The 23,510-nt window shown below is 39.6% G+C and overlaps 2 protein-coding genes across 8 annotated transcripts; one reads left to right on the top strand and one right to left on the bottom strand.

Annotated features, from left to right (window-relative positions):
* Nucleotides 1-677: 677 nt before the first annotated feature.
* On the bottom strand, nt 678-12,416 carry ilkap.L (ILK associated serine/threonine phosphatase L homeolog). Of its 6 annotated transcripts, XM_018261955.2 has the most exons (11): nt 12,260-12,416; nt 9,395-9,580; nt 6,954-7,068; nt 6,609-6,715; nt 6,439-6,532; nt 5,667-5,754; nt 3,647-3,768; nt 2,359-2,478; nt 1,961-2,042; nt 973-1,147; nt 678-892 (listed from the first exon to the last, which is right to left on the bottom strand). In XM_018261955.2, exons 1-10 carry the CDS (start codon nt 12,300-12,302, stop codon nt 1,007-1,009), a joined length of 1,098 nt encoding a protein of 365 aa, XP_018117444.1. In that variant the 5' UTR covers nt 12,303-12,416; the 3' UTR covers nt 678-892; nt 973-1,006. The 6 variants fall into 6 exon arrangements, with proteins under 6 accessions (XP_018117444.1, XP_018117443.1, XP_041419367.1 ...); XM_018261954.2 differs by having other exon boundaries at nt 678-1,147; XM_041563433.1 differs by having other exon boundaries at nt 678-1,147; nt 9,458-9,580.
* A 28-nt stretch (nt 12,417-12,444) lies between these two features.
* trmt10a.L (tRNA methyltransferase 10A L homeolog) lies at nt 12,445-22,217 on the top strand. 2 transcript variants are annotated; one of them, XM_018261570.2, is made up of 8 exons: nt 12,445-12,576; nt 14,262-14,528; nt 15,569-15,731; nt 15,806-15,877; nt 16,964-17,038; nt 19,165-19,314; nt 20,160-20,265; nt 21,775-22,217. In XM_018261570.2, the coding sequence occupies exons 2-8, from the start codon at nt 14,314-14,316 to the stop codon at nt 21,996-21,998; spliced, it is 1,005 nt and encodes a 334-aa protein (XP_018117059.1). In that variant the 5' UTR covers nt 12,445-12,576; nt 14,262-14,313; the 3' UTR covers nt 21,999-22,217.
* The last annotated feature ends 1,293 nt before the right edge of the window (nt 22,218-23,510 follow it).

Genomic DNA, 23,510 nt, shown 5'->3' with positions numbered 1-23,510 from the left:
TAGGGTAATGTGGACCCTAGCAACCAGATTGCTGAAATTGCAATCTGGAGAGCTGTTGAATAAAAAGCTAAATAACGACAAATAATAATAAAAAAAAAAATTGCAAATTGTCACTCTCTACATCATACTAAAAGTTAATTCAGAGATGACCAACCCTCTTTAATAAACCATGACAGTAGAATTCTCATTTTAGGTTTTTCAGGGACCACAGAAACAATATGGTGTAAAATTCAGGAAATGTATGATGCATAATATCAATATCGGTCAGATTTTCGGCTAGATATTGGCCCGGGGAAGCCTGGGGAACCCATACAATGACCAATAAGCTGCCGTCTCAATCAGCATTCTTAAGCCATACAAGCAGATTAACTGGTTTCTGGTTAAATGTTTGTGTTATCTTTTATGTTATATTGATCTTAAATCATAAGCTTCACTGGGGCAATGCCTGATGCAAATGATAAACAATCTCAATCTCAACATCTCTCTTAAGCATAAAAAGTGTTGGTACTATATTAATGAAGGATAATGATGATGAAAATAAATGGCTTTCAACAATATCTGGAGGGCTAGCAGCCACCCATCTGTTCTGCACCTCATACAGATCTTATTCTGACACAAACCATTGTTCTTTCTGATTACATTTAAGTAGGACAGGCAAGGAGCAAATGACACCGTAGTTAAGAAGATGGCAGTTTACTAAAATATAGTGGAACATAAATACACAATCTCATTTACAAAAGCGCACGTAGTATGAAAGCTTGAAGCCACCAGAATGTTGCTCTACTGCTTTCGACCTGTAATTTTCCAACAAGTTCCAATCAGAGACTTTCGTTAGAAAACATTTCTTCTCGTATCGGCAAACGGGCGGAATCCATGTTCTATAGAATCCTGTCTAAATAAGGGGAGAGGTGATTGAGAAATGTATTTACAATCAAGAAATGAAAGGTTTAAAAGATGAGGACTATGTGAAACCTTGCTGTGGCCCTGCCTTCCCCAAGCTCTGTTATCAGTGCTGAATTTGTACTAGCAACACTGTGACGTTATCAGCAGCACCCCGACGCACTGCTTCATTGGCAAGTCGATGACATGCAGATTCATACAAAGAATCAAGGTCAGGTTGGCCATCTTCAGCTGAAGGACTCTTTTCCTGTTGGAAAGAAAATGTTTTTCTAGTCTAATTAGCACATAAACCAATGATTCCTGGACATGTAATGAACATGCAACAGCAGATTTCTTTAAAGGAGAACTAAACTCCCCTACAGCTAAAAGTCCCCTTTCACATTCTCCACTGGCCCGTCCCTGCATAGTATTCAGCAAGGTCCTTTGGGGCAACACTGACTATATTTGCAGAGTAGCGAGAGCAAGAGCTCGGGGGCACCATGTTCGGTCACTTCGGTATCGTACAGATCCTCTTTCTTTTTGGTAATTTTTGCATGTGCCAAAGGCTGAAGTTTTGGTGCTCAGTTCAAAAACAACCAGACATGGGGCCCGAGCTCCGCTGCGTTGCAAATTTAGTCAGTGTTGCTGGATGGGACACTTGTTCTTGCTGAACACTATGCGGGGTGGAAGCAGGGAGAGGGGCCTGTGGAGAAGGCAATGGGGGCTTTTAACTGTAGGGGAAGTTTAGTTCTCCTTTAAAGGGGCAAAAGTAGACCAGCAAATGGATATGTTATTATGTAAAGTCATAACAAAGAAGCAGCAGTTCCTAGCATTAAATATTTATTTTGCACACATTGGTTAAAACAATAAAATCAAACCAAATTGCAGAGGTGCAATTCAAGGCCCAATAGAATCACCATGCTAACACGTTTCATGCCATAGGGCTTAACCAAGCCCCAAGTCCACCCTGGCCATGCGCAATTATGCCTCCACCTGCCCAAACCACTTATAAGCCCCACCCATTTTACATGCCAGATATTCTCCCACAGGATCCTGGACAGTGCCCCATTTCTGAATGTACCTGTATATGAGTCAAGATGAAGGTTACAGCCTCTTCTGCTGAGAAGGCCTTAAAAAGACCATCACAAGCCAGCAAAATAAACCTAGAAAAACAGAAGGTGTAAGAATAAATTAGCTCATAAAGATACCAAGTCGTTAAAAGAAAAACTGCAGCTAAAACCCTCCTCAGCATTTTAGATTTTTTACATCATGTTGCTGTTTTTAGGCACCCATCAATATAAGTGTTATGTTTATAGATATATGTATGACTATATTAACATGGGGCTCAGCAATAATGTTACTAAACTCTCTGTTCAGGCAATGAACTCTTATATTGTGATGCCCTGCACTTTAAACTATTGACACAGTTCTGGCTGGTGTACAGTGGTCACAGACACAGCCAATAATATACACAATCACCTGTCACTGTCAGTGAGTGGACATCTCTTCACCTCTGGGGTGCTGATTACACCGTAGCGCTTGTATTGACCATCACCTATTGAGCGGGAGACCTCCAGCACACCCAGCACTCGTCCATCTCTGCTTAAATCAAAGAGACACACCCAAATATAATTTCCAGTATTTCCTATCAGTAGCCGAACACAGCGCCAAATAAAAACAATAGAACACGTTACTGCCAATAACATAGATATGGGAAGTTACTCAATTCAGCATAAAGCAAGGCTGTATCTCTAAAGTTGGTGAGGGTATCCGTTTTATTTCTGATGGAGCACTTATTTACACATATTTCTATATATGATAGCATTAGGATTGCATCTATTCCATGGGTGCAGTGACAAACGATCTGTATCTATCTATATATTATTAGAGGACGGCACACAAGTTGCTCCATAAAGAACTGTCAGAGGTAGTAACTGTATGTACACTGCACAGTAATGTGGAGTATGTATGCTACTGATAAGTGTCTAACATTTCAAAGAATTTGCTGATTTTGCAGAAAACAGCACACGCCCCAGGCTAGGGGCACCTCCACCCAGAAGAGGGGGAGGGAAATAGTAAATAAGTTAAAAAAACAAGAACAAATGTAAGTAGAAGTCCCAATAAAATAGGAAATGTGTGTCTACTGACAAATGCATCAGACACCAATCTGGATGGTCTTTAGGACTGTAGTTAGGTTAACAAAAGAATGCTTATCACCCAAAGAAAAGGCACTAACTAGTTGGGGGGAGTTGACGTTCGACATTAGTAAGTGTGCTAAAGGTTTCTTGGTTTATCCACTGTCCCAAGATTAAGGGTCGGGGCACATGGCAGATTTGGGGAGATTAGTTGCCAGGCGACAAATCTCCTCTTTTTCGGGGCAACTAATCTCCCCGATCTGCCAGCTAAAAGGAAAATCACCTGGGGGCAGGAGCACTTTGTTTTTCCGAAGTCGCCCGAAGTTTCCTATTCCAATTACTGGTGACTTCGGAAAACGAAGCGCTCCGAGTGCCTGCCCCCAGGCAATTTTCATTTTAGCCAGCGGAAGGCAGATCGGGGAGATTAGTCGCCCCGAAGAAGAGGAGATTTGTTGTCTGGTGATTAATCTCCCCGAATCTGCACGTGTGCCCCGACCCTAAGGGCAAAACTGTAATCATTCATGTACAAAACTCTGTTGCATAAATGTTTATGTATTGCCGATGGCACAGTATTAAAGGGGCTCCTATATGAAGTCAATAGCTGCTTTTTATGGATGATGGTTGAAACTCACCTTACATTTCCCCCTGCTTTCTGAATCCTCATCCGCTCCTCATACTGGGTAGGATTGTGCTCTCTACTCAAACTGAGCACTACATGCTTCTGGTTTTCATTATTAATCCTGCAGAGCAAAGCCTGACACAAGCACAAAATGGCATTAAACAAAGAATAAAAGCCCAAAGAAGAATTCAACTGCATTAGCAGTTCAGATATAATTTGTTTTTTTTAGTGATTTATATGCTGGCCATTTATGTGTATAACTTTCACAAACAAAAATATAAAAGTGAAGATCTACAGGTGAACTATAAAGCTACTCTTATATACACACAAACTGTGAATACAACTTTTCCAAGTCCTTATTTTGTTACAAAATAAATACTATCTCCTGGGTGCAGACAAAGAATACATTTTGACCACCCACCAAGGATTAGGCAAAGACGGGACGCCTGTTTACAGATTGCATATATTTCATATAGTGTCTTGAAGCTGCTGAACAAACATTTTGCTATTCTGCTCTGATATCCAGTCTTAAACTAGTGATTCAAGATAAAGATAATTATCCTGGCGCCTTCTAGTGGCTACAAGAAATACAGCACAGAGACACAAGAAACTATACTATGGCATTTGGCAGTTTACAAAGATATTTTTCAGCAGTGGTAATTGCCTGCTCATTCTTTGTAAACAGTAGTCAAACTTAAAAGACAAACTAAGCCCCATTTAATTAAAGGGGTTGTTCACCTTTAGATTAACTTTTAGTATGGTGTAGTGAGTGATATTCTGAGACAATTTGCAATTGGTTTTAATTTTTTATTATTTGTGGTTTTTGAGTTATTTAGCTTTTTATTCAGCAACCCTGAATGAATTTGCATCTTAACCAATCTGGTAACTAGGGTCCAAATTACCCTAGTAACCATGCATTGATTTGAATAAAAGACTGGAATATGAATAGGAGAGGCCTGAATAGAAGGATCAGTAATAAAAAGTAACAATAACAAGACATTTGCAGCCTTACAGAGCATTTGTTTTTTAGAAGGGAGTCAGCGACGACCCATTTGAAAGCTGCAAAGTGTCAGAAGAAAAATGCAAATAACTATAAAACTATAAAAAATAAATAATTAAACCAACTTGAAAAGTTGCTTAGAATTGTCTGTTCTATAACATAATAAAAGTTACCTTAAAGGTGAACCAGCCCTTTACATAGTAAGTAAGGTTGAAAAAAGACAAGTCCATCGAGTTCAACCTTTTTTTTTTTTTTTTTTTTATTAACTACCTATCTGCCAGTTGATCCAGAGGAAGGCAAAAAAAAAACCCATCTGAAGCCTCTCCAATTTGACTATTGTGTTAATGAAAGCAATAACCAGTTGTACTTTTTTTAAAGCTTTTTGTGTTTTCCCATAAAACCTCATACAAACGGTGGGTTTTTAGGGACAGAACTACACTATCTTTTTTTCTCCCATCTCTGGTTTGTAGTTGCATGAAAAACGTATCTTTGTTCTGTACATGAAAACTGCCTTCCCAAAATCAGTGATGGGGGGAGTAAAACCAGACAGCTCACCCCTTACATAAGGGCCATCAATATCCAATTCTAGAATTAAGGCCATTTCATAGTAAACTAACAGCCATTAATATACACCACTAAAAGTGTTCCTGCATTCACTTCATGTCATTAAAAATGGTGGTGAGAGCGATCACTACAGGGCAAATCTTTTAGGTGGATTTATAAACCTCCAGTGCAAAATGACTAATGCAGCTTATGTTGTGCAACTTCCCCCTTTCTATAAATGGTATTTATTGAAGCCGAGGCGGCTCTCCTTTAGGAAAGCAAAGTTCCCGGATGTAAAGTAGACAAAATTACACTGAAAAGCTACTTTTTAGCACATTATGAAATAAACAAAACGCTAGTGTATCTAGATGTAAGCACTTGAACACATATATGCATACAAGTACACACACACATAGAGCAAATGAGTAATCACACTTATTTTACATAGACTGAGGTGTGAGGTCAGTGAAATCTCTTGTCCTGGGCTTACCCTACTATCCCCTAGGTTGGCAATATACAAGATATTATCAGCAACCAACACACAGATGGCTGTCGTCCCATCTTTCCATGCAGGTTTCCTAAAAGCAGTTGAAAACAGAGAAGATGAAGCACAGAAGGATTGGGAAATATATGATAACTACATATATTTTTATGCAGGTTCATTGCGTTAACCTAGACTTTGCATCACACTCCTGAAGTGCACTGCTTTACAATTACTGCTTATTAAATACTTACTGCCCTGCTTGCTAGGAAATTATTTTAAAGAGCTTGTGACTTGTATTACACTGTATGAATGAATGATGATGGTATCCTCATATATATGAAAATGGGACTGACCACAACAGAACTCTATTTCCCTTAAAGGGAAAGCTAACTTTATGCTCATTCTGCTCTAGAAACCAGCCGTAGGATCCATTTTCCAGGATCCTGTTACCCAGAAAGCTCTGAAATATGGTAAAGCCATTTACAATAAAAAAACAAAAAACAAACCTAATTTAGCATAAATCCAGTGCTTGATTTTTCTTTATTCTTAAATGTTTTAGAATCCCACACTTCCACAAATTAGTTCACTTGATTGTAATATACGAGGTAATATCTCATTGTTAAAATATCCTGCATTATATGAAATCTCCAACCTGTGGGTCTCGATCTGTTGCTGTTTTACTCCCCCCCGAATTCTCATTATTAGTTCAGCAACAACTAGAGATCCAGAGGCTGAAGCTCACTGCTAAAAGGCATGTAAGAAGTTATGGGATGCTCACTGGCTTGCTGCTTGCTTGAGAAAATCTTCATCTGTTTGCTTAAAGGCATCCAGGATACATCGCTTCATACCTTTGTCCACACTACTGCCCTCACCTGCAACACAGCACACAGTGACACTCTGTAGACATTAATCCCATTAAACTGAAAACATTTATTTATTTTAAATTACCTCTGGGTATTTTTTTCACTATATTTCTATGCAAATTTTGTGCAGCAAAACGTGATGCCCGTGTTCCACCGTGACCATCAAACACAGCAAAATACGAGAGGCGTGATCTGAAAAATAGATTGAGAGATGCTAAATGAGAGGAATGCATATAGAGCAACAGGGAAGCAAAAACATTTTTCCTGTTAACGTTAACTCTCTAGCTGTCAGCCAACATAGAATCTAAGGCACCAATATGAATACAATTCTGTGTTCTGGCTTGCCTTGTGATCTATGCTGTGGCACGTTTACTAGTACGGACACAGTTAAAAAATACATGGTTGTTAAAGAAGATGTATGAAAACCTACAAGTCAGATGGCATCGGCTGGCAATCTTGGTTGAGGTCACAGATGGAATGTGCATCCTGTAATTCTTCACGCTCCCCTCGACGCTCAGCAATATGGGCTTTCAAAGACAGGATTCCTAAACAAAGGAATAAGAAAGATTAAAGACAATGTAGTTTCTCTCTTTCCATTGATTCACACTGCAACTAAACAAAATACATGAACATACTGCATAACAAGCTTATAACCCAACCCATAAATAAGTGCCTGACATAAACATGCAACACTTCTTGCATAAAAGTATCCAAAACTGTGCTTGCCACCTCCCAGTGACTTAAATGGAATTGGCCTGTACAATCAGTGTGGTCCCCAGCAGGTATTTACATGGGCAGTTTCATGTTTCTCTGCAACACCCAGTTTGCCATGACCCCAAGAACCCTAGGGTGCAAATCTAAAACCATTTCTTGGCAGGGCACAACAATAGAGCTGGTTTACGGTTTTCTACACAGAATCATTACTAAAGTGAAAGGAAAATGCCAATTCCCACTCATAAATAGAACAATGCAAAGAATGCTCTGCGCCCTATGCTCCCATTTTCAGTTAAAGGGGAAGATATAATTAAACGTATCTCTGTCAACAATGTAACTAAATATATATCCTATGTATATATTATAGATTGAAGTCTTTTAAACATCTGTGCAACTTTTTGTACTAAAGTATTTGCCTTTCTGACTCTTTTACTGTTGTTCACCTTCCAAACACTTTTTTCAGTTCAGTTGTTTTCGGATTGTTCCCCAGAAATAATGACTTTTTTCAATTACTTTCCATTATTTATTTTTTACCGTTTTTCCAAAATCTAAGTTTAAAGTTGAATGTCCCTGTCTCTGGTGTTTGAGTCTGGCAGCTCAGTAATTCAGCAGACTCTGAACTGTTACAATTTTGCAACATTTAGTTGATACGTTTTTCAGCAACAGCTCTGGAGTATTAGCAACTATTGTATTAATGCTAACAGCTGCCTTTAATGAAACCCAGAGAGTCTGCTCAGCAGGGACAACGATAAGAAATGTATCAACTAAATATATCAATTTAGAACAGTTTACAGGGTCGGCGACCCCCCTTCCCAGCTGCTTTAGAAGGTGAAAAATTACACTTTACACTTCAATATTAGAAAATCAGTGACACGTAGAAAATAGAAAGTAATTGTTTCTGGTGATATATCTGAAAACAACTAGTTGTTTGAAGGTGAACCCCATTAATAATTAATGAATAGGTCTTGTGCTAAACGTTGTTTCTGCCTATTGTTTTAATTAAGAAATATTTATTTTATTTCTTGCACAAAACGTGGCAAAATCTGTACCTAAATCTAAAACTAAAGTTACATTCTACTTCATGAAACCTACTAGATCAATGAAAACAAATCAGCAGTCCACGGAGATAACTTTTTTGCCAACAAAATAGTAGTTGAAATGGCACCAGGACTTGATAGGACAGGGGATGACGCTTATTTAGTCAAATCCCCCTATTGTTGGTGTTGCTGCTCTCTGAAGCTGGAAAGCAGCTTGCTGCCGCTTGTGGATCCTGACAGTAGACTAACTTCTTAAAGGGCTTCTGTGTGAGCTGAGTTAGGATGCCCAAACTGCTTTAGCAGTTTAGAGGATTTGAGTAAAAACGTGAGAGTGTGTGTCACTTTAAATACTAAGATGAAACATTAAATAATTCAACAAGCACAGCAAACAAACTGCAGATTACCGTACAAAAGCAGTCTTTGTATCACTGACTATCAATTTTAACGGGAAATAAATGGAAAACAAACCCTAAGAGAGGATTGGTTAAAATTTGTAGGACAGGTGTGAGTGAAAACCCTTTCTGACCTGCCATTTAGATATTACAAGGAACCAAAAATGGTTGAATTATTTTGGTGAAGCAAATCAAAAACAATAATCGAGAGTGACCTAGAAAAGCAGCCCAAATATTTCTTAAAAGTAAAAAAACTTTATTAGGACATACATTAGCCTAATGTGTTTCATGCCGAGGTGGGCACTTACTCAGAGGCTGTCCTCGTGAATTAATATATATATATATATATATATATATATATATATATATATATATATATATATATATATATATATATATCAACAAGCAATCTGGAGCACTCACTCGAAAACTGGGTCAACTGCCTGGGTGCTGGTTATATAATAATATAAATAGCAACAAAAAACCGCACTCACAGGACTTGATTTAGTGTAAACAAAGTAGTTTTATTCTGACGTTTCGGCTCTAGCACTCGAGCCTTCTTCAGGAAATATATATATATATATATATATATATATAATTTATTTTTTTCTGTACTGTATTATTCTTATTCAGTTGGCACAGGAAAAATGCAGATATTTATCTAAATAACCATTTTGTTCTGTAAATTTTGACATTTAAAGAGTCAGGCAACAGGCAACGAAACGGACCAACACTGAAGAAACAGCATTTCAAGCACAAACACCATGTGCAGTTTTGAGTTGTGTGAAAACCTTTACAAACTTTCTTTTCCTGGTGCTGCCCTTCACAGCTGTCAGAGTCTGCCGTTTCCGCTTTGCGTTTATTAGTGGGTTTATTGTCGGGGGGTCCGGCTTCAGATGGCGACACTGCAGGACCTGAAAGAAAATTGGGATGTGCTCATCTCATATTACAGGATAATCCCATTGTGTGTAAAACTACTGAACAGAGAAAAGGAAAGAAGTTTCCATTACAGAAATTACAAATCTGACTTGCCATAAAACAAAAGAATGAATGATATTATTTTCTTGGTTAAGAAGGAAGCAGAGTTTCTTGGGTACCACAAAAACACTGCCACGTGTAATCACAAATACAGTCTCATTTATTTTGCTTAGCGCTAATTTTCCAGTAATCACCAGGAAAAACAGGAACCCCATACCAAGCGACAATAATGGCAGCTTTCTGATTCTCTGCTCAAGTGGGTCATCGCTTTGCTGATACAGGTATGGGATCTGTTATCTGGAAACCTGGTATTCAAAAGTTTCTGAATTACAGGAAGGCCATCTCCATTTTAATCAAATAATTTACATTTTTAATAATGCGCTGTAATAATAAAACAGTACAGGTATGGGACCTGTTATCCAGAATGCTTTCTGTAATTTGTATCTTCATACCTGTCTACTAGAAAATCATGTAAACATTAAATAAACCCAATAGGCTGGTTTTGCTTCCAATAAGGATTATTGATAACATCTTAGTTTGGATCAAGTACAAGCTACTGTTTTATTATTACAGAGAAATAATTTTTAAAAATTTGGATAATTTGGACAAAATTGAGTCTACGGGAGACAGCCTTTCAATATTTTGGAGCTTTCTGGATAACGAATCCCATACCTGAACCTTATACTTGATCCAAACTAAGATATAATTAATCCTTATTGGAGGCACAGCAATTCCGTTGGTTTTTCTTAACGTTTAACTGATTTTTATGGTTCGGAGATACAAATTTCGGAAGGATCCCTTACCCAGAAAACCCCATGTCCCAAGCATGACATTGTAGTTAGGATTAGCCACAAGTACATAATTGAGGTAGGGCACTGATGTTGGGGGCCTGGCCTCGCAGTAAGAAATACAATTCATCCCACAGGTGTTCACTTGGGTTGTGGATAGGGCTCTGTGTAGGCCAGGCAAGTGCTTCCAATACAATCTCAGAGCTCAGTATATCAGTGTGGACCTCACTTTGAGCATAGGGGAGGGCATTAATAGACTGAGCCTTCCCCAATCTGTTACCACAAAGTAGAAAGCAAAGAATTGTCAAGAATGTCCTTGTACACTTTAGGCTTAAAGTTTTTGTTCATCTTTAAATTAACTTTTAATATGATTGCAGAGGGTGATATTCTGAGACAATTTGCAATTGGATTGGTTTTCATTTTTTTACTATTTTTTAGTTGTTTAGCTTTTTATTCAGCAGCCCACCAGTTTGAAATGTCAGCAATCTGGTTGCTAGAGCTGAAATTACCCTAGCAACCATGTGTTGATTTAAATTTGATCCTGAATATAAACAGGAGAGGTCTTAATAGAAAGATGAGTAATAAAGATAAGCAATAACAATACATTTGCAGCCTTTACACAGCATTTGTATTTAGATGGGGTCAGTGAACCCCATTTAAAAGCTGAAAAGATTTTGATGAAATCGAAATTCAAAAATTAAAGAAGACATTAGGCCAAGTGAAAAGCTGCATTGAATTAGCCATTCTAGAACACACTAAGAGTTATCTTAAAGTGGACCTGTTACCCAGACACAAAAATCTGTATAATTAAAGTCCTTTTCAATTTAGAAATCCAATTTCTATTTTTTATTTAAGCATTCATAGCTGTAGTAAGCTCATTTAAAAATCTCCGTTGTCAATCAAATATTGTCTGCCCCTCCTCTATGCCTTAGGCAGACAATTACTTTCACTTTCCATTCAGCACTTCCTAGATGTCACTGCTCTCCCCACTCCCCCTGTTCTCTTCACTATTTAATTGTGTAGCCAGGGCATGGGGATGGACATCAGGTCCCCCATTCTGGTGCACAAACAAGATTCTGAGATGATACAAGGCTTGTCTTAATAACAGTGTCCACAAAATGGCTGCTGCCTGCTTGTTATAATTATGAATTCCCAGACTGATGGAAACAAGATTCAAATCATTTATATTGTGTTATTAAAGTTCATTTTGCTTGACTAATGTGATAAAATAGGATTTTGAATCATTTGTTGTGGTGCAGGGTCCCCTTTAAAGGTGAACCACCCCTTTAAGGCTTGCTTTCTCTTTAACCAGTGCTCTAGCCCAAACCATGAAGGTAACCAACCCTTGAGCATTATTTACCAACCCTTGAGCATTATTATGCATTTAGAGGTAGTGTTGTCCTGACATATGCCAAAGCCTGACTTGTGTGCGACTGCTGCTCAGATCAAGATGAAACCCCTAGTGCAGCTAAAGCAATAGAACATGTTTTATTGTAACATTACATATGATCCCCTCTAGACAATAGGAGCCCATGTGTCCCACCATATAAAGGCCCCCCAGCAACTTCCCTCACTTACAGCAGCTCGCCCACTGCTTACACGGAGTTACAATGTTGGGAGCAGCAGAAGTCAACACTGGGACATCAGCATATTCCCTAATGTGTGTCACAGTCAATACCTACTACTCATCACTGTATTCTAGTCTATAACGTAGCTAACAAGCCCGGGCAGGAGCAGCACACATCATGCGTTCCATACGCCACATATATTGCGTTCCACGCTGCTCCGTCACACACACGCACACGTCATAACTCTTCTGTTCCTCACCAGGGGCCCGAGGAGGCTCGGGAAGTTCATCATACAGATCCATCCAAGATTCCCTGACCCAAAAATTAAAAGCCCACTCTCTTATCGCGACAACAGACACAGAGGCAATGTTTGGTTTTGGGCGGAAACCAATGTGCCATGCACACAAGCACGTGACCAGATTAGCCTATCAACAACGGGGTATGATGGGAGGCTTGCTAAAAGATGACCAATCAGTGTTTGCCGTCTAATCTTTCTTCTCTTTTTTTTTTCTATATGTGTGAAACTTTATTTAAAACAGTGCAGGGATTCGCCTTGGAGCACACACTTCATCTGATGTAAGTGCTGATGCTGAGGGACAGTCTGGGGTTTTCACGTGTTCTATGGGTTTTGTTGTTATTTTTAAAACCTGTGGCTGCGATTTGTGTGGGGCTCCAGTGTGAGGCCTCAGTGCCCTGTTGTCTCTGCCTTCCCTGCTCTAGGGACATTGCTGAGGGGCCTATTTATCAATCTGTGTTAGAAACTGCGACCAAATACTAAGCCATATAGTGCCAGTCATTGTCTGGTCTCTTATCAGACTTCTTATTGTGTGAAATGGCTGATTTAGTACGGATATGGGACCCCTAACCTTATGCAGTAACCCCTTATCAAGAAAGATCCGGATTATGGGAAGGTCATCTCCCCTATACTCCATTTAATCAAAATTTTCCTTTTCTCTGTAATAATAAAACAGTAGCTTGTACTTGATCCAAACTAAGATATAATTAATCCTTATAGGAGGCAAAACTATCCGGTTGGTTTTAATTAATGTTTCAATGGGTTTTTTTTACATTTTTTTAGTAGACTTAAGGTCTAGAGATCCTAGTTACCAACAGATCATAGTTACCAGCAGATCCCAGTTACCAACAGATCCCTTATCCAGAAATCCACAGGTTCTGAGCAATCTGGATAACAGGTCCCATACCTGTACTATAGCCAGCCAGTAATACTGTGTGAAGAAACTGGCCACCATTGCCCCTTTTAAGGAGTCGGGTGGTGTGCAGTTCAACTCAGTGATCATGTGGCATAGAAGGAAATACACACTGTTATAGGTTATAATCGCGTAAGCATTTTTTTTTTATTGTGATAGGAGGCGTTAAATCACACATTATTATAATTAACATGTATTTGTAAAATGCCAACATATCCTGTAGCATTGTATGTATGAGGAGTAATGAGGGATATACCGAATCCAGGATTCGGTTCGGGATTCAGCCTTTTTCATCAGGATTCAGATTAGGGTTGTCACCTTTTTGCCCAGTGGAGACTGGACATGGGTGGGGGCCATGATGCGGAGGGGGCTGGACCAGGCAGTGACAAGGGGCAGGGCTATGATGTGGTGATTGACTGATCGCCTTGTCAATCATAGGGAATTCTGACTGGCAGTCAGTTTTGACCCGGTCAGCCTTTCAAAAAACCTGGCTGTCCAGGTCAAAAACAGACAGATGACAACCCAAATTCATGTTCGGCAGAATCCTTGTGCCTGGCTGAACCAAATCCGAATCCTAATTTGCATATGTAAAGTGAATAAAAAAAATATTCCCACTTTTTCCTTTCCTGGCCCTAATTTGCACATACAAATTTTACACAGTTTAATAGATGGGGAGCCTGAGTCTGAGGGTGCCTGAAGCACAAGGTGAAGTTCAGGCAATACAACTTCATAATAAAGACGCTATTTCCAATGATAACTAGGATACAGAGGAAGTCAGGACAATGTAATAAAAGATTTATTGTGCCACTCAACTGCAGTCTACACCACTCCAGGGCTTTGTGTTTCCCTTAGCAAACATCTTGTTGTTTGTCATTTGCTACTGCTCCTGGTCAAAAGTGCCTTTTATTACATATGGGGGTAAGACTTCAGATAAGGCTAAAATAGGATTCAGAGGAATCTGGCAAAAATTGCTGCAAGTCCGGAGAATCATGAATTGGGTACGTCTTTAATCCTAATTTTGATTTGTAGTAACCATTGTCTCATGATTTGTAGGTGTGAGAGCGAGAATTGTATTTGTGAAAGGAACGCTTAATGATTGGAGACAATGACCTCGGAAACTGTAGCAGAACCCGACAAGTGCTGTGTAGATCCAAATAATAAAGAAGCACTCACATCCCCGCATGCTGGCAACAGTACGCCTTTACAAGAAAACAGCTCTGCCCTAAGGGGTGAGTGCAAGACTCAGGATGCAATGTCAAAGAGACAGTTGAAGAAGATTCTGAAACAGAAACAGTGGGAAGACCAAAGAGAGCTCCGCAAGTATGTATCACAGCAAGAGGGTTACTTTAATGCATGCTATTTGGAAGATGGGTCCTTTATACAATTAGATGGATATTAAAGTGATACCGTCATGGGAAAACATGTTTTTTTTCAAAACGCATCAGTTAATAGTACTGCTCCAGCAGAATTCTGCACTGAAATCCATCTTTCAAAAGAGCAAACAGATTTTTTTATATTCAATTTTGATATCACCCACTTCCTTCCACCCCCCCCCCCAGCAGCCTGGGAAGGTAACCAGATAGCAGCTCCCTAACACAAGATAACAGCTGCCTGGTAGATCTAAAAACAACACCCAATAGTAAAAGCCAAGTCCCACTGAGACTGATTCAGTTACATTGAGTAGGAGAAATAACAGCCTGCCAGAAAGTAGTTCCATCCTAAAGTGCAGGCACAAGTCACATGACTGGGTGCAGCTGGGAAACTGACAATATGTCTAGCCCCATGTCAGATCTCAAAATTGAATATAAAAAAATCTGTTTGCTCTTTTGAAAGATGGATTCAGTGCAGAATTCTGCTGGAGTAGCTCTATTAACTGATGCGTTTTGAAAAAAACATAGTTTTCCCATGACAGTATCCATTTAAGCATACACTATTTTGGGATTTGGCCAAATCCCAAATCCTTCTTGAAGCATTCGGCTGAATCCAAAACCGAATCCTACTATCAAATTAGTGCCAGGAAGAGTGCAAGATAAACCGTTCATGCAGCGCTTAGTGAATACATTTTTTTCACTTCATTGTTTTAAGGATTTTCACCAAATCCTGCAGAAGAAGGCAAAATCCAGGCCGAATTTCAAACCAAATCCTGTATTCGGTGCATCCCTAATGGATATTACCCAATTCAGCCACAAATATTTGCAAGCAGACGTGATCAAGTGAAATATTTGGGGCTCCTTTGTGCATAGGGGTGTGGCCATAATGCATTGGGTTCAAACCATGACCCATTGTGCAACATACACAGTTTTTTGTTTCTTGACAGAGAAAGGGACAAATATCACTTTATTTCACATCTTGGTCTTTAGGCAGAAGCGAAAGGAAAAACGGCAAAAACGCAAACTGGAGCGCCAGGCTCAGACGGAGCACAATAGCGATGCTAACAGTAGAAAACGATTCCGTCATGAAGTCCAGCCCAGTGCACTCCGTCTGGTTATAGACTGCAGTTTTGATGAATTGATGGCATTACGGGTAAGCCTCGCCTCTCATCTCTTGCAGCATTAAATGTAACAAACTTTTTTCATGATTTTTTTCTTGTGATTTAGGATGTTAAAAAGCTGAACAAGCAAATTAGACGATGTTATGCTGAGAATCGACGGGCAATCCATCCTGTTCAGGTAACACAATATTCCTGCCCTTGCACAGAGCACTGCCACATCCTCCATCATTTGTTGGTAGTTGTAAAATGATTTTTTAGAAGTGCGTTTATCAGTGGGTTATTTATCAAAATCCGAATGGCAAAAACTAGAACTAAAAAATCGAGTTTTTTTTTTTTTTACTATAAAATCCAAATTTTTAGTGGGAAAAAAAATGGAATTTTTCAGAATTTATTAAACCCCGAGTCCTAATAAAAACATACTCCTACTCAGACCTGCCGAGTTCATGTAGAAGTTAATGGGAGAAGTCCCAAAGATATCCTGATCTGCGGTGGGTTTCGTGCAAATAATCCAGAGATTTTGTGGTTTTCACGTAAAAATCTGTCTTTTCGGGCATCAAATCCAAAAGAATCCAATTCAAATTTGTTCACGATTTTATCGGTTTTTTTTCCCACACAGGAAATTTTTGGAAAAATGGATTGATAAATAAGGGGGGGAAAAAATCAGTGCTTTGGATTTTGATAAATAATCCCCTTCGAATAGAAAGTGGGTGAATTCTTCTGTGGTGAGTTCTAATTTCATATTTTGCTAAATCTGCCGCTAAGCGTGGCTGAGGTTGTGGTTTGATAGTTTTGTGCAGAAAGACGTACTTAACAGTACTGTAAAGACAAGTATTCTTATTCTAATAAGTAACTTTCCACTATAGAGACTTTCAATGTTTCTTTCTCTTCTTTCCTTTCCAAGACTCCTCCATCCAAGACTCCAGTTCCCACAATGCCTTGCATGTTCAGTGGTTAACAGACATAAGAAGAACACTAGTGTGAGGCATTGTGGAGTCTTGACTGATTTTTGATACTGTTTCTGTAGGCTGGCAAAGTCTTCAGAATTGCTTGGTAGGGACAAACAGAAATTATTTGGGGGCATATTCCCTTTAAGGCCTACATGCAAACCTGATCTGGACACTGATCTTTTTTGTAAAATGAAATCTTACTGAACTTATTATCCTTACACAAAGGTTTCAGACATTATAACCTTTTTTTGACATGGTTACATGGAGCAATATCATGTATGTACATGGCTTGACTTATCTCTGGTTTTCTTTTTAAGCTCTATTTGACCAGCTATGGTGGGCAGCTGAAAAGTAACATGGATGAATATGACAAAGGATGGATCAACTGGAAGGTATTCAGGAAAACAGATAAACACAATAGTTTTATAGCCTCTTCACTAGCGAAGCACACATATGTCTCCCAGTATAACACAAGCATTACTAATGGAAATGCAGCTTCTATCTGAAAGTGTACTTGGCAGTTATGCATCAATATGTCTGAAACTTCCCATGGTTTGAAGATCTGTAGCTATCAGAATTAAAGCACGTTTACTTTTGTAAAGGCACAACTATAAAACTTGAAGGCTTGGGCAACAAATGAAATGGACAACTAGAAATTAATTTTACTCTCATATAAATCTTAGTCTTAGATTATCACTAAGAAACCAAGTTAAAGGATAACTAAACCCTAGGCCCCCTCCACTGCCCCCACTATTTCCCACCTCCAAGTTCCCTGCCTGCAGCATCTATTCCTTTTAAAAGTCTGCCTGTCTCCTGACCTGCTCTAAATCTGCAGAGTTGCGCAGCGGAGTTTAAAGGCGACATCTTCTCTCTGAGCAGCGACACGGATGTTACAGGAGCACGCGCAGTTCAATCTATGTCCTAAATCGGCTTCTACTGCGCATGCTCCCTCAAGGTCCCTATTGGCAACTGTTGGAAGAGGATTAGACGACAGAAGATGGCCCCTTTGAATTCCACTGTGCAACTCTGCAGAACTATAGTAGGTCAGGAGCCTATCGACTTTCAAAAGGAACAGATGCTGCAGGGAGGAAGATTGGAGGGGGTGCAATGGAGCGGGCACTGGAGAGGGGCTAGGGTTTAGTTCTCCTTTAAAGGGCAAAGCAACCCCAAAATAAAAAATATCCAATATACATTTATTAAAAATTTTTGGTGCTTTTTAAAGTTATTAGTAAAAACAGTTGCTATTGAAAGCAGCATTTGCTTAACTTACTTTTTAAACAATGTCTGTTAATCAGCTGCCTTGTCCTACATTGTATCAACAGTCTTAGACATCAGGGCTAGTGAAAAGAAAGGAACAAACACTGCTTTCAATAGCAATATATATATATACAAATAACTTAAAAACCATAGGGAATTTGTGATAGATGTATATTATATTGTAAGGTTGCTTAGAATTATGTTTTTTTGTTAAGCAAAACTTATTTTTTAGTTTGACATTCCCATCATTTCACTTTGGACTTATCTGATGGCAGATGCTTGCTTTAAAGGGGCTGTTCACCTTCCAAACACTTTTTTTTAAGTTTATTTGTTTTCAGATTGTTTTCATTTGTATTTCATTTTTTATCTTTTACCATTTTTCCAAAATAGGGAATTAAAGTTTAATGTTAGTGTCAAAATTCTGCAGTATAGAGGAGAGCACTCAAATAGCAGTTACTGCTAGAAAAGTATTTTATTGACTACAAATCACATGTTAGTGTATATGGTGTTTCAGTCTGACAGCTCAGTAATCCAGGTCAGTGATGTGTGGGCCGGCCCGAAACCAGCGGGACCCACAGGTTGGCAAGGTTCGATGCTGCTGCATCAAGTATTCGGGTTGCAGCAAGTTCGGGTTGAGCAGTTGGCTTCCGGCTCTTCCATTTATAGATTTGCGCCTGCCCGGCCCCTTTTGTGATGTCACTGCAGGGCGTGGAGGCCGTGGGTCTTTAAATGGAGGAGCTTGGCAGGGTGCAGGTTGGTTGAGGGTGGGTTAGGGTCTTCAAACTTAGATATTAGAAAAACAATAGCAGATATCATAATATGAGTAAGTAAGTGAAAAACTGGTGGACTGTCTGAAAACAACTAAACTGAAGAGAATTCATAAATTCTGTTTCTGGTTAGACTGGGGACTGGCTAGCACAATGCAGAGAGACCAGTATGTACTTGGTTTCCTTCAAGAAACATATTCCCTTTTAATATCTTTACAGTTGCATTTGTTTATGGCATATTCTTTGAGTCCACATCTGACAGCCATGTCCTACTCATGGGAGGTTAAAAAGCCAGTTCAAGGAGTAGGGTGAACAGATAGCAACATTGAATATTGCACTGTAATATTGAATTATAGCAACTCCTGGTTTGAGTAATAACCCTTGAGTAATAAATTGAAAAACAACTGGGTGGCTGGGGAATAGTCTCTAAGTGGGATCCCTGTAATACTTTCAGCCCATCACTAAATCACAGTCTCTGATATTCTCATTTATAGGATATTCATATTAAGCCAGAGCATTACAAAGACCTCATGAAGAAGGAAGACCTTGTTTATCTTACGTCGGACTCCCCGGAAGTACTGAGCGAGCTAGATGAGACCAAAGCTTACATTATTGGGGGCCTGGTAGACCACAATCATCACAAGGTAGCTATTTGTCTAACTAACTGCTCCCAGTATATTGCAGAAAGCTCAGTGTTGATTTTGTAGTTGGTTTATTAAGTAATACATTCTTTGCTTCCTTCATCTCCTCTAATTTTTTTTGCAAATGTTGAATGCATTTCCTAAATAATGAACAAATCAATTTAAATTGGTAAAAAGACTTACTTGAAGGGACACCCCAAACCTGGTTATGCATGGTGCGGCTGAATCCTCATTTTTTTGTATTTGAAATCCAAATCCTCTGCGTGCCCGGAAATAGACTGGACAGGCAGAAATTGATGCATGCGGCAAATCTTTCACTTTTAGGTTTCGGATTCAGTTCAGCCGGGTTCTGTTGAAAAAAGGCTCTGATTTGAATGAATCCAATACTGAATCCTTAATTCAGTGCATCCCTAGTTACTTGTAAGTTGATTGTTTTCCTTTATTACCTAGAAGCAATCCATCTTTGGAAAAGCCTTAAGTCAGTTGTCGGTGAGTTCTTGCTAAGCAGTGGCAAAGTCTTTCAGTTGGCTCTTTCTTTCAAGAAGTGAATATGGGAGCACTGAGAATTCCTTGGCCTATTACTGAGGATTTTAAATAACCCAAACACCTATAAATAAAGGGGCTTGGAACGAATTAAAACTTTGCCACCTAAAACCTGCCTACATTTTTTTTTGTTCTAAAAGCATGTTTGGGTAAAAATACAAACATTACTGAGCTTTTTTGGCCTGAAAAACTGCGTTCGCATGGGGTTTCCTTAAAGATTGCTTGTGCCAAAGAGGCCAAAAAGCAGTCTTAAATAGGCCCCAAAGTGTTAATTCTGTTAATATATCAATCTTCAAATCTTTTAGGGTATCACGTACAAGAAAGCTTTGGAACTTGGGATCAGTCACGCTCAGCTGCCGCTTGGAAATTTTGTGAAAATGAACAGTCGCAAAGTATTGGCAGTTAATCATGGTAAGCAACACTTTATACAATGAAACATAATGACATGTTCTACTATACGAATGAATGTAAAAACACATTAGCAATGTCTTGGTCAGTTGTTAAGTTGGCTTTTATTAATGATAATGGCTGGACTTTAATCAGTATATAGGAACAGAGCATGTAGGACCCAGGTATCATTCTACTGAAAAGAGACTTGATGCAGTAGCAACACATATGGAGACTTAGATCTCAGGAGGTTCTCCTCTTATGTGGGTCTACTTTGCTTTCAGTTATTGCATTTAATCATGTGGCAGGATTATACTACACAGACCACTACTTGCCAACAAGCACCCCTAGTCACCATCCCACCATGTCTATTTTGTGAAAGCGTAAATCGTCATACCTTCAAAATGGAGAAAATGCAACAAATAGAGATGGGAAATTTTCATTGCATTGCAGGCAGCTTGATGTGGCCATCAAAGGGATTTTGTAGCACCTCCCTGCCCAAATGCTTCAATAACTTAAGCTGGCCATAGACACAAAGATCCAATTGTATGAATCCTGTATTCGTACGATTTTTAGACCATGTGTAGAGTCCCGACATTTTTGCGTCTCACGGAGATCGGTCGATCAGACAGGTTAAAAGATTTCTGTTGGTGCCGATAATATCTCTGCGTGTATTGCCGATCGTACGATTTTCAGTGGGAGACTGTCACTAGCTTTTGTCAGACATAACTTTCGTACGATTGCTGTCAGGGGCAGAACATCGGCTGATCTGTTCTTTTACTACTTTATTTGATATGAATGGTTAGTGGCAGGTCTGGAGATGGGGAAGCCTCGAACAATCGGATCTTTGCATCTATGGCCAGCTTAATACTTGTTTAAATATAATGTAGCCCACAGATATGTATTATATCTTGTACACGGAAGAAAAAGTTGGATCGCACTATTGCTATCGCAGACAGTATATGTTTGAATAAACTTTTCCTTTAGGCTGCTGGTAGAGTCCTGCAGCGGGTCGGGTACCCGCTGCAGGAATGAGGGAGGATTTTCAGGTGCGGGTCGGGTTGTGAGTCTCATCTAAATTTCTTATCTTATGTAATATTGTCTATATTTTACTCCTTTTAAAGTTTTACGAAACTTGTTTCTGTCCCCGGCCACTTTTGATGACGTCACTATTGGTTTGCAGCTCCATCACTTCCTGTTTGATGGTGGTCGGCGGGTTGCGGGTAGGTTAGCAGATCAAAGTGGGTAAATATGCAGGTTGCGGTTCGGGTCGCGTGCTGCGGGGTCGGGTCCGGGTCTTATAAATCGTTTCCGTGCAGGACTCAAGCTGCTGGACATGTTTGCAGTTGATATAATAAGTTATCATCATCATCATCATCATCATCATCATGATGATGATGATGATAATAAGTTATATTGTTTCCATCAGAAGTACTCCTTATGGTGATACATATGTTTTAGTCGCTGCTTGAGGTTTTCACACTGACACTTTGCTTACTTGTCACTGCTCATCAATGACATTCTACTTTGCAGTTTTTGAGATCATACTTGCCTTTCTGGAAAAGAGAGATTGGAAGGAAGCCTTTTTTTGTGTTCTACCCCAGCGCAAGGGCGCAGTACCTCTTGCCGAAGCTGGCGAGCCATCTGAATCCAGACCCTCCGAGCAAGAAGACGGAGAAGATTCAGACAGTGACTCAAGCCTAGATGAAAGTGTCACAAAACAGCCCAATGTCAAATGTGAAGGAAAGAGAAGTTGACATCCAGTGAACTTGATTATTTTTTACATTTGAAATCGTATTGGGACTGGCTACTAATTATTCTTTCAAAACTCTGGAAAGGAGAAATACCAATACAAAGCTGCAATCTGTTTGCCCTGGTTGGCTTTGCATTCCTGAGTTGTGGTGCTGTTGTTGAACAGTTGTTTTCTTTTTGGAACACATTTAATTTTATCTAATTAAAACTTGCCAACCAATAAATGTGCATACGTTGTGTCTTTTGATTGTTATATGAGGTAAGGAGAGGAAATCGTACTTGGAGTACGGTTGGGAATCAAGGGGCTGATTTATCTGGAATTCAAAAACACTGCTGACCTGGGTCCCCCCTCAAATTTTTTTTTCTGGACCTCCCATGGGACCCAAAATCATGGGTCACCCCACAATTTTGCATGTGTCAAGGTTTGTGCATGAAAGCGCAGGTCACCCACGACCCCCTCAGTGTATAGAGTAAGCAGACTAGACCCCTGCAGCCACAGGGTCTGATTTCTCTATAGTTACCACTTTTCCCCAGGCATTAGAACTTGATGACATTTTTTAGGAATCCATTGAATTGGCTGATTGATTTGATAGGCCTGTTGGATTGTTTGGATATTTATGCATTGAAATTCATTCACATTCATTAATTAATTATCCCGAGTTAAAAATGCTATAAATCATTCTAGATCAGGTAAGAGCAGGGGTCCCCAACCTTTTATACCCATGAGCCACATTCAAATGCAATAAGATTTGCGGAGCAACACAAGCATGAAAAAGTCCCTCGGGGGCTCCAAATAAGGACTGTGATTGGCTGTTTGTTAGCCCCTATGAGGACTGGCAGTGTAAAGGAGACTCTTTTTGGCAGTACATCTATTTTTTATACAACCAAAACTTGCCTGGAATTCAAAAATAAGCACCTGCTTTGAAGACACTGAGAGCAACATCTAAGGCAGGGGTGTCCAAACTACGGCCCGCGGGCCAAATGCGGCCCGCGATCCAATTTTAATTGGCCCGCAGCAAAGAGCAGAAGAGGAGCCGAAGTCACAGCAGCACCTCGCAGTGATTTTTTAAACCTTCTGTCACTCCCCCTCCCTCCCATAAACCAGGCATGAAAAAAAGCTACAGTGCTAAAAAAACCCCGTTCTATCCTCTGGCTCAACTCCCCCTTCGATAGTTTTACAACCAAGGCCTCCGTTACATACCAGCTCTCTCTGCCAGAAACCCGCCCTGCCAGAAACTAAAGGTGGACTCCAATTTACTTCCCTGCTGCCGCACATTCATTTCTATGTGATCACTGAGAGACGCGAGTGTTGAATGTGCTGCTGCAGCTTGATCCTGCTTATCTAACGCCTGTATCAGCGATCACATAGAAATGAATGTGTGCCAGCAGGGAAGTAAATCACAGTCGGAGTCCACCTTTAGTTTCTGGCAGGGAGGGGGAGCTCCAGAGGGAGTGCTTGTGTTTAAAGGAGGAGACAGAGTTTTAAGCTTTTTTTTCATGCCTGTTTCTGAGAGGGA

Source organism: Xenopus laevis, chromosome 5L (assembly GCF_017654675.1).
Source record: "Xenopus laevis strain J_2021 chromosome 5L, Xenopus_laevis_v10.1, whole genome shotgun sequence".
Taxonomy (NCBI): Eukaryota; Metazoa; Chordata; class Amphibia; order Anura; family Pipidae; genus Xenopus; species Xenopus laevis.
The sequence above is the reverse complement of the archived record's forward strand: the minus strand, read 5'-3'. Positions and strand labels throughout refer to the sequence as shown.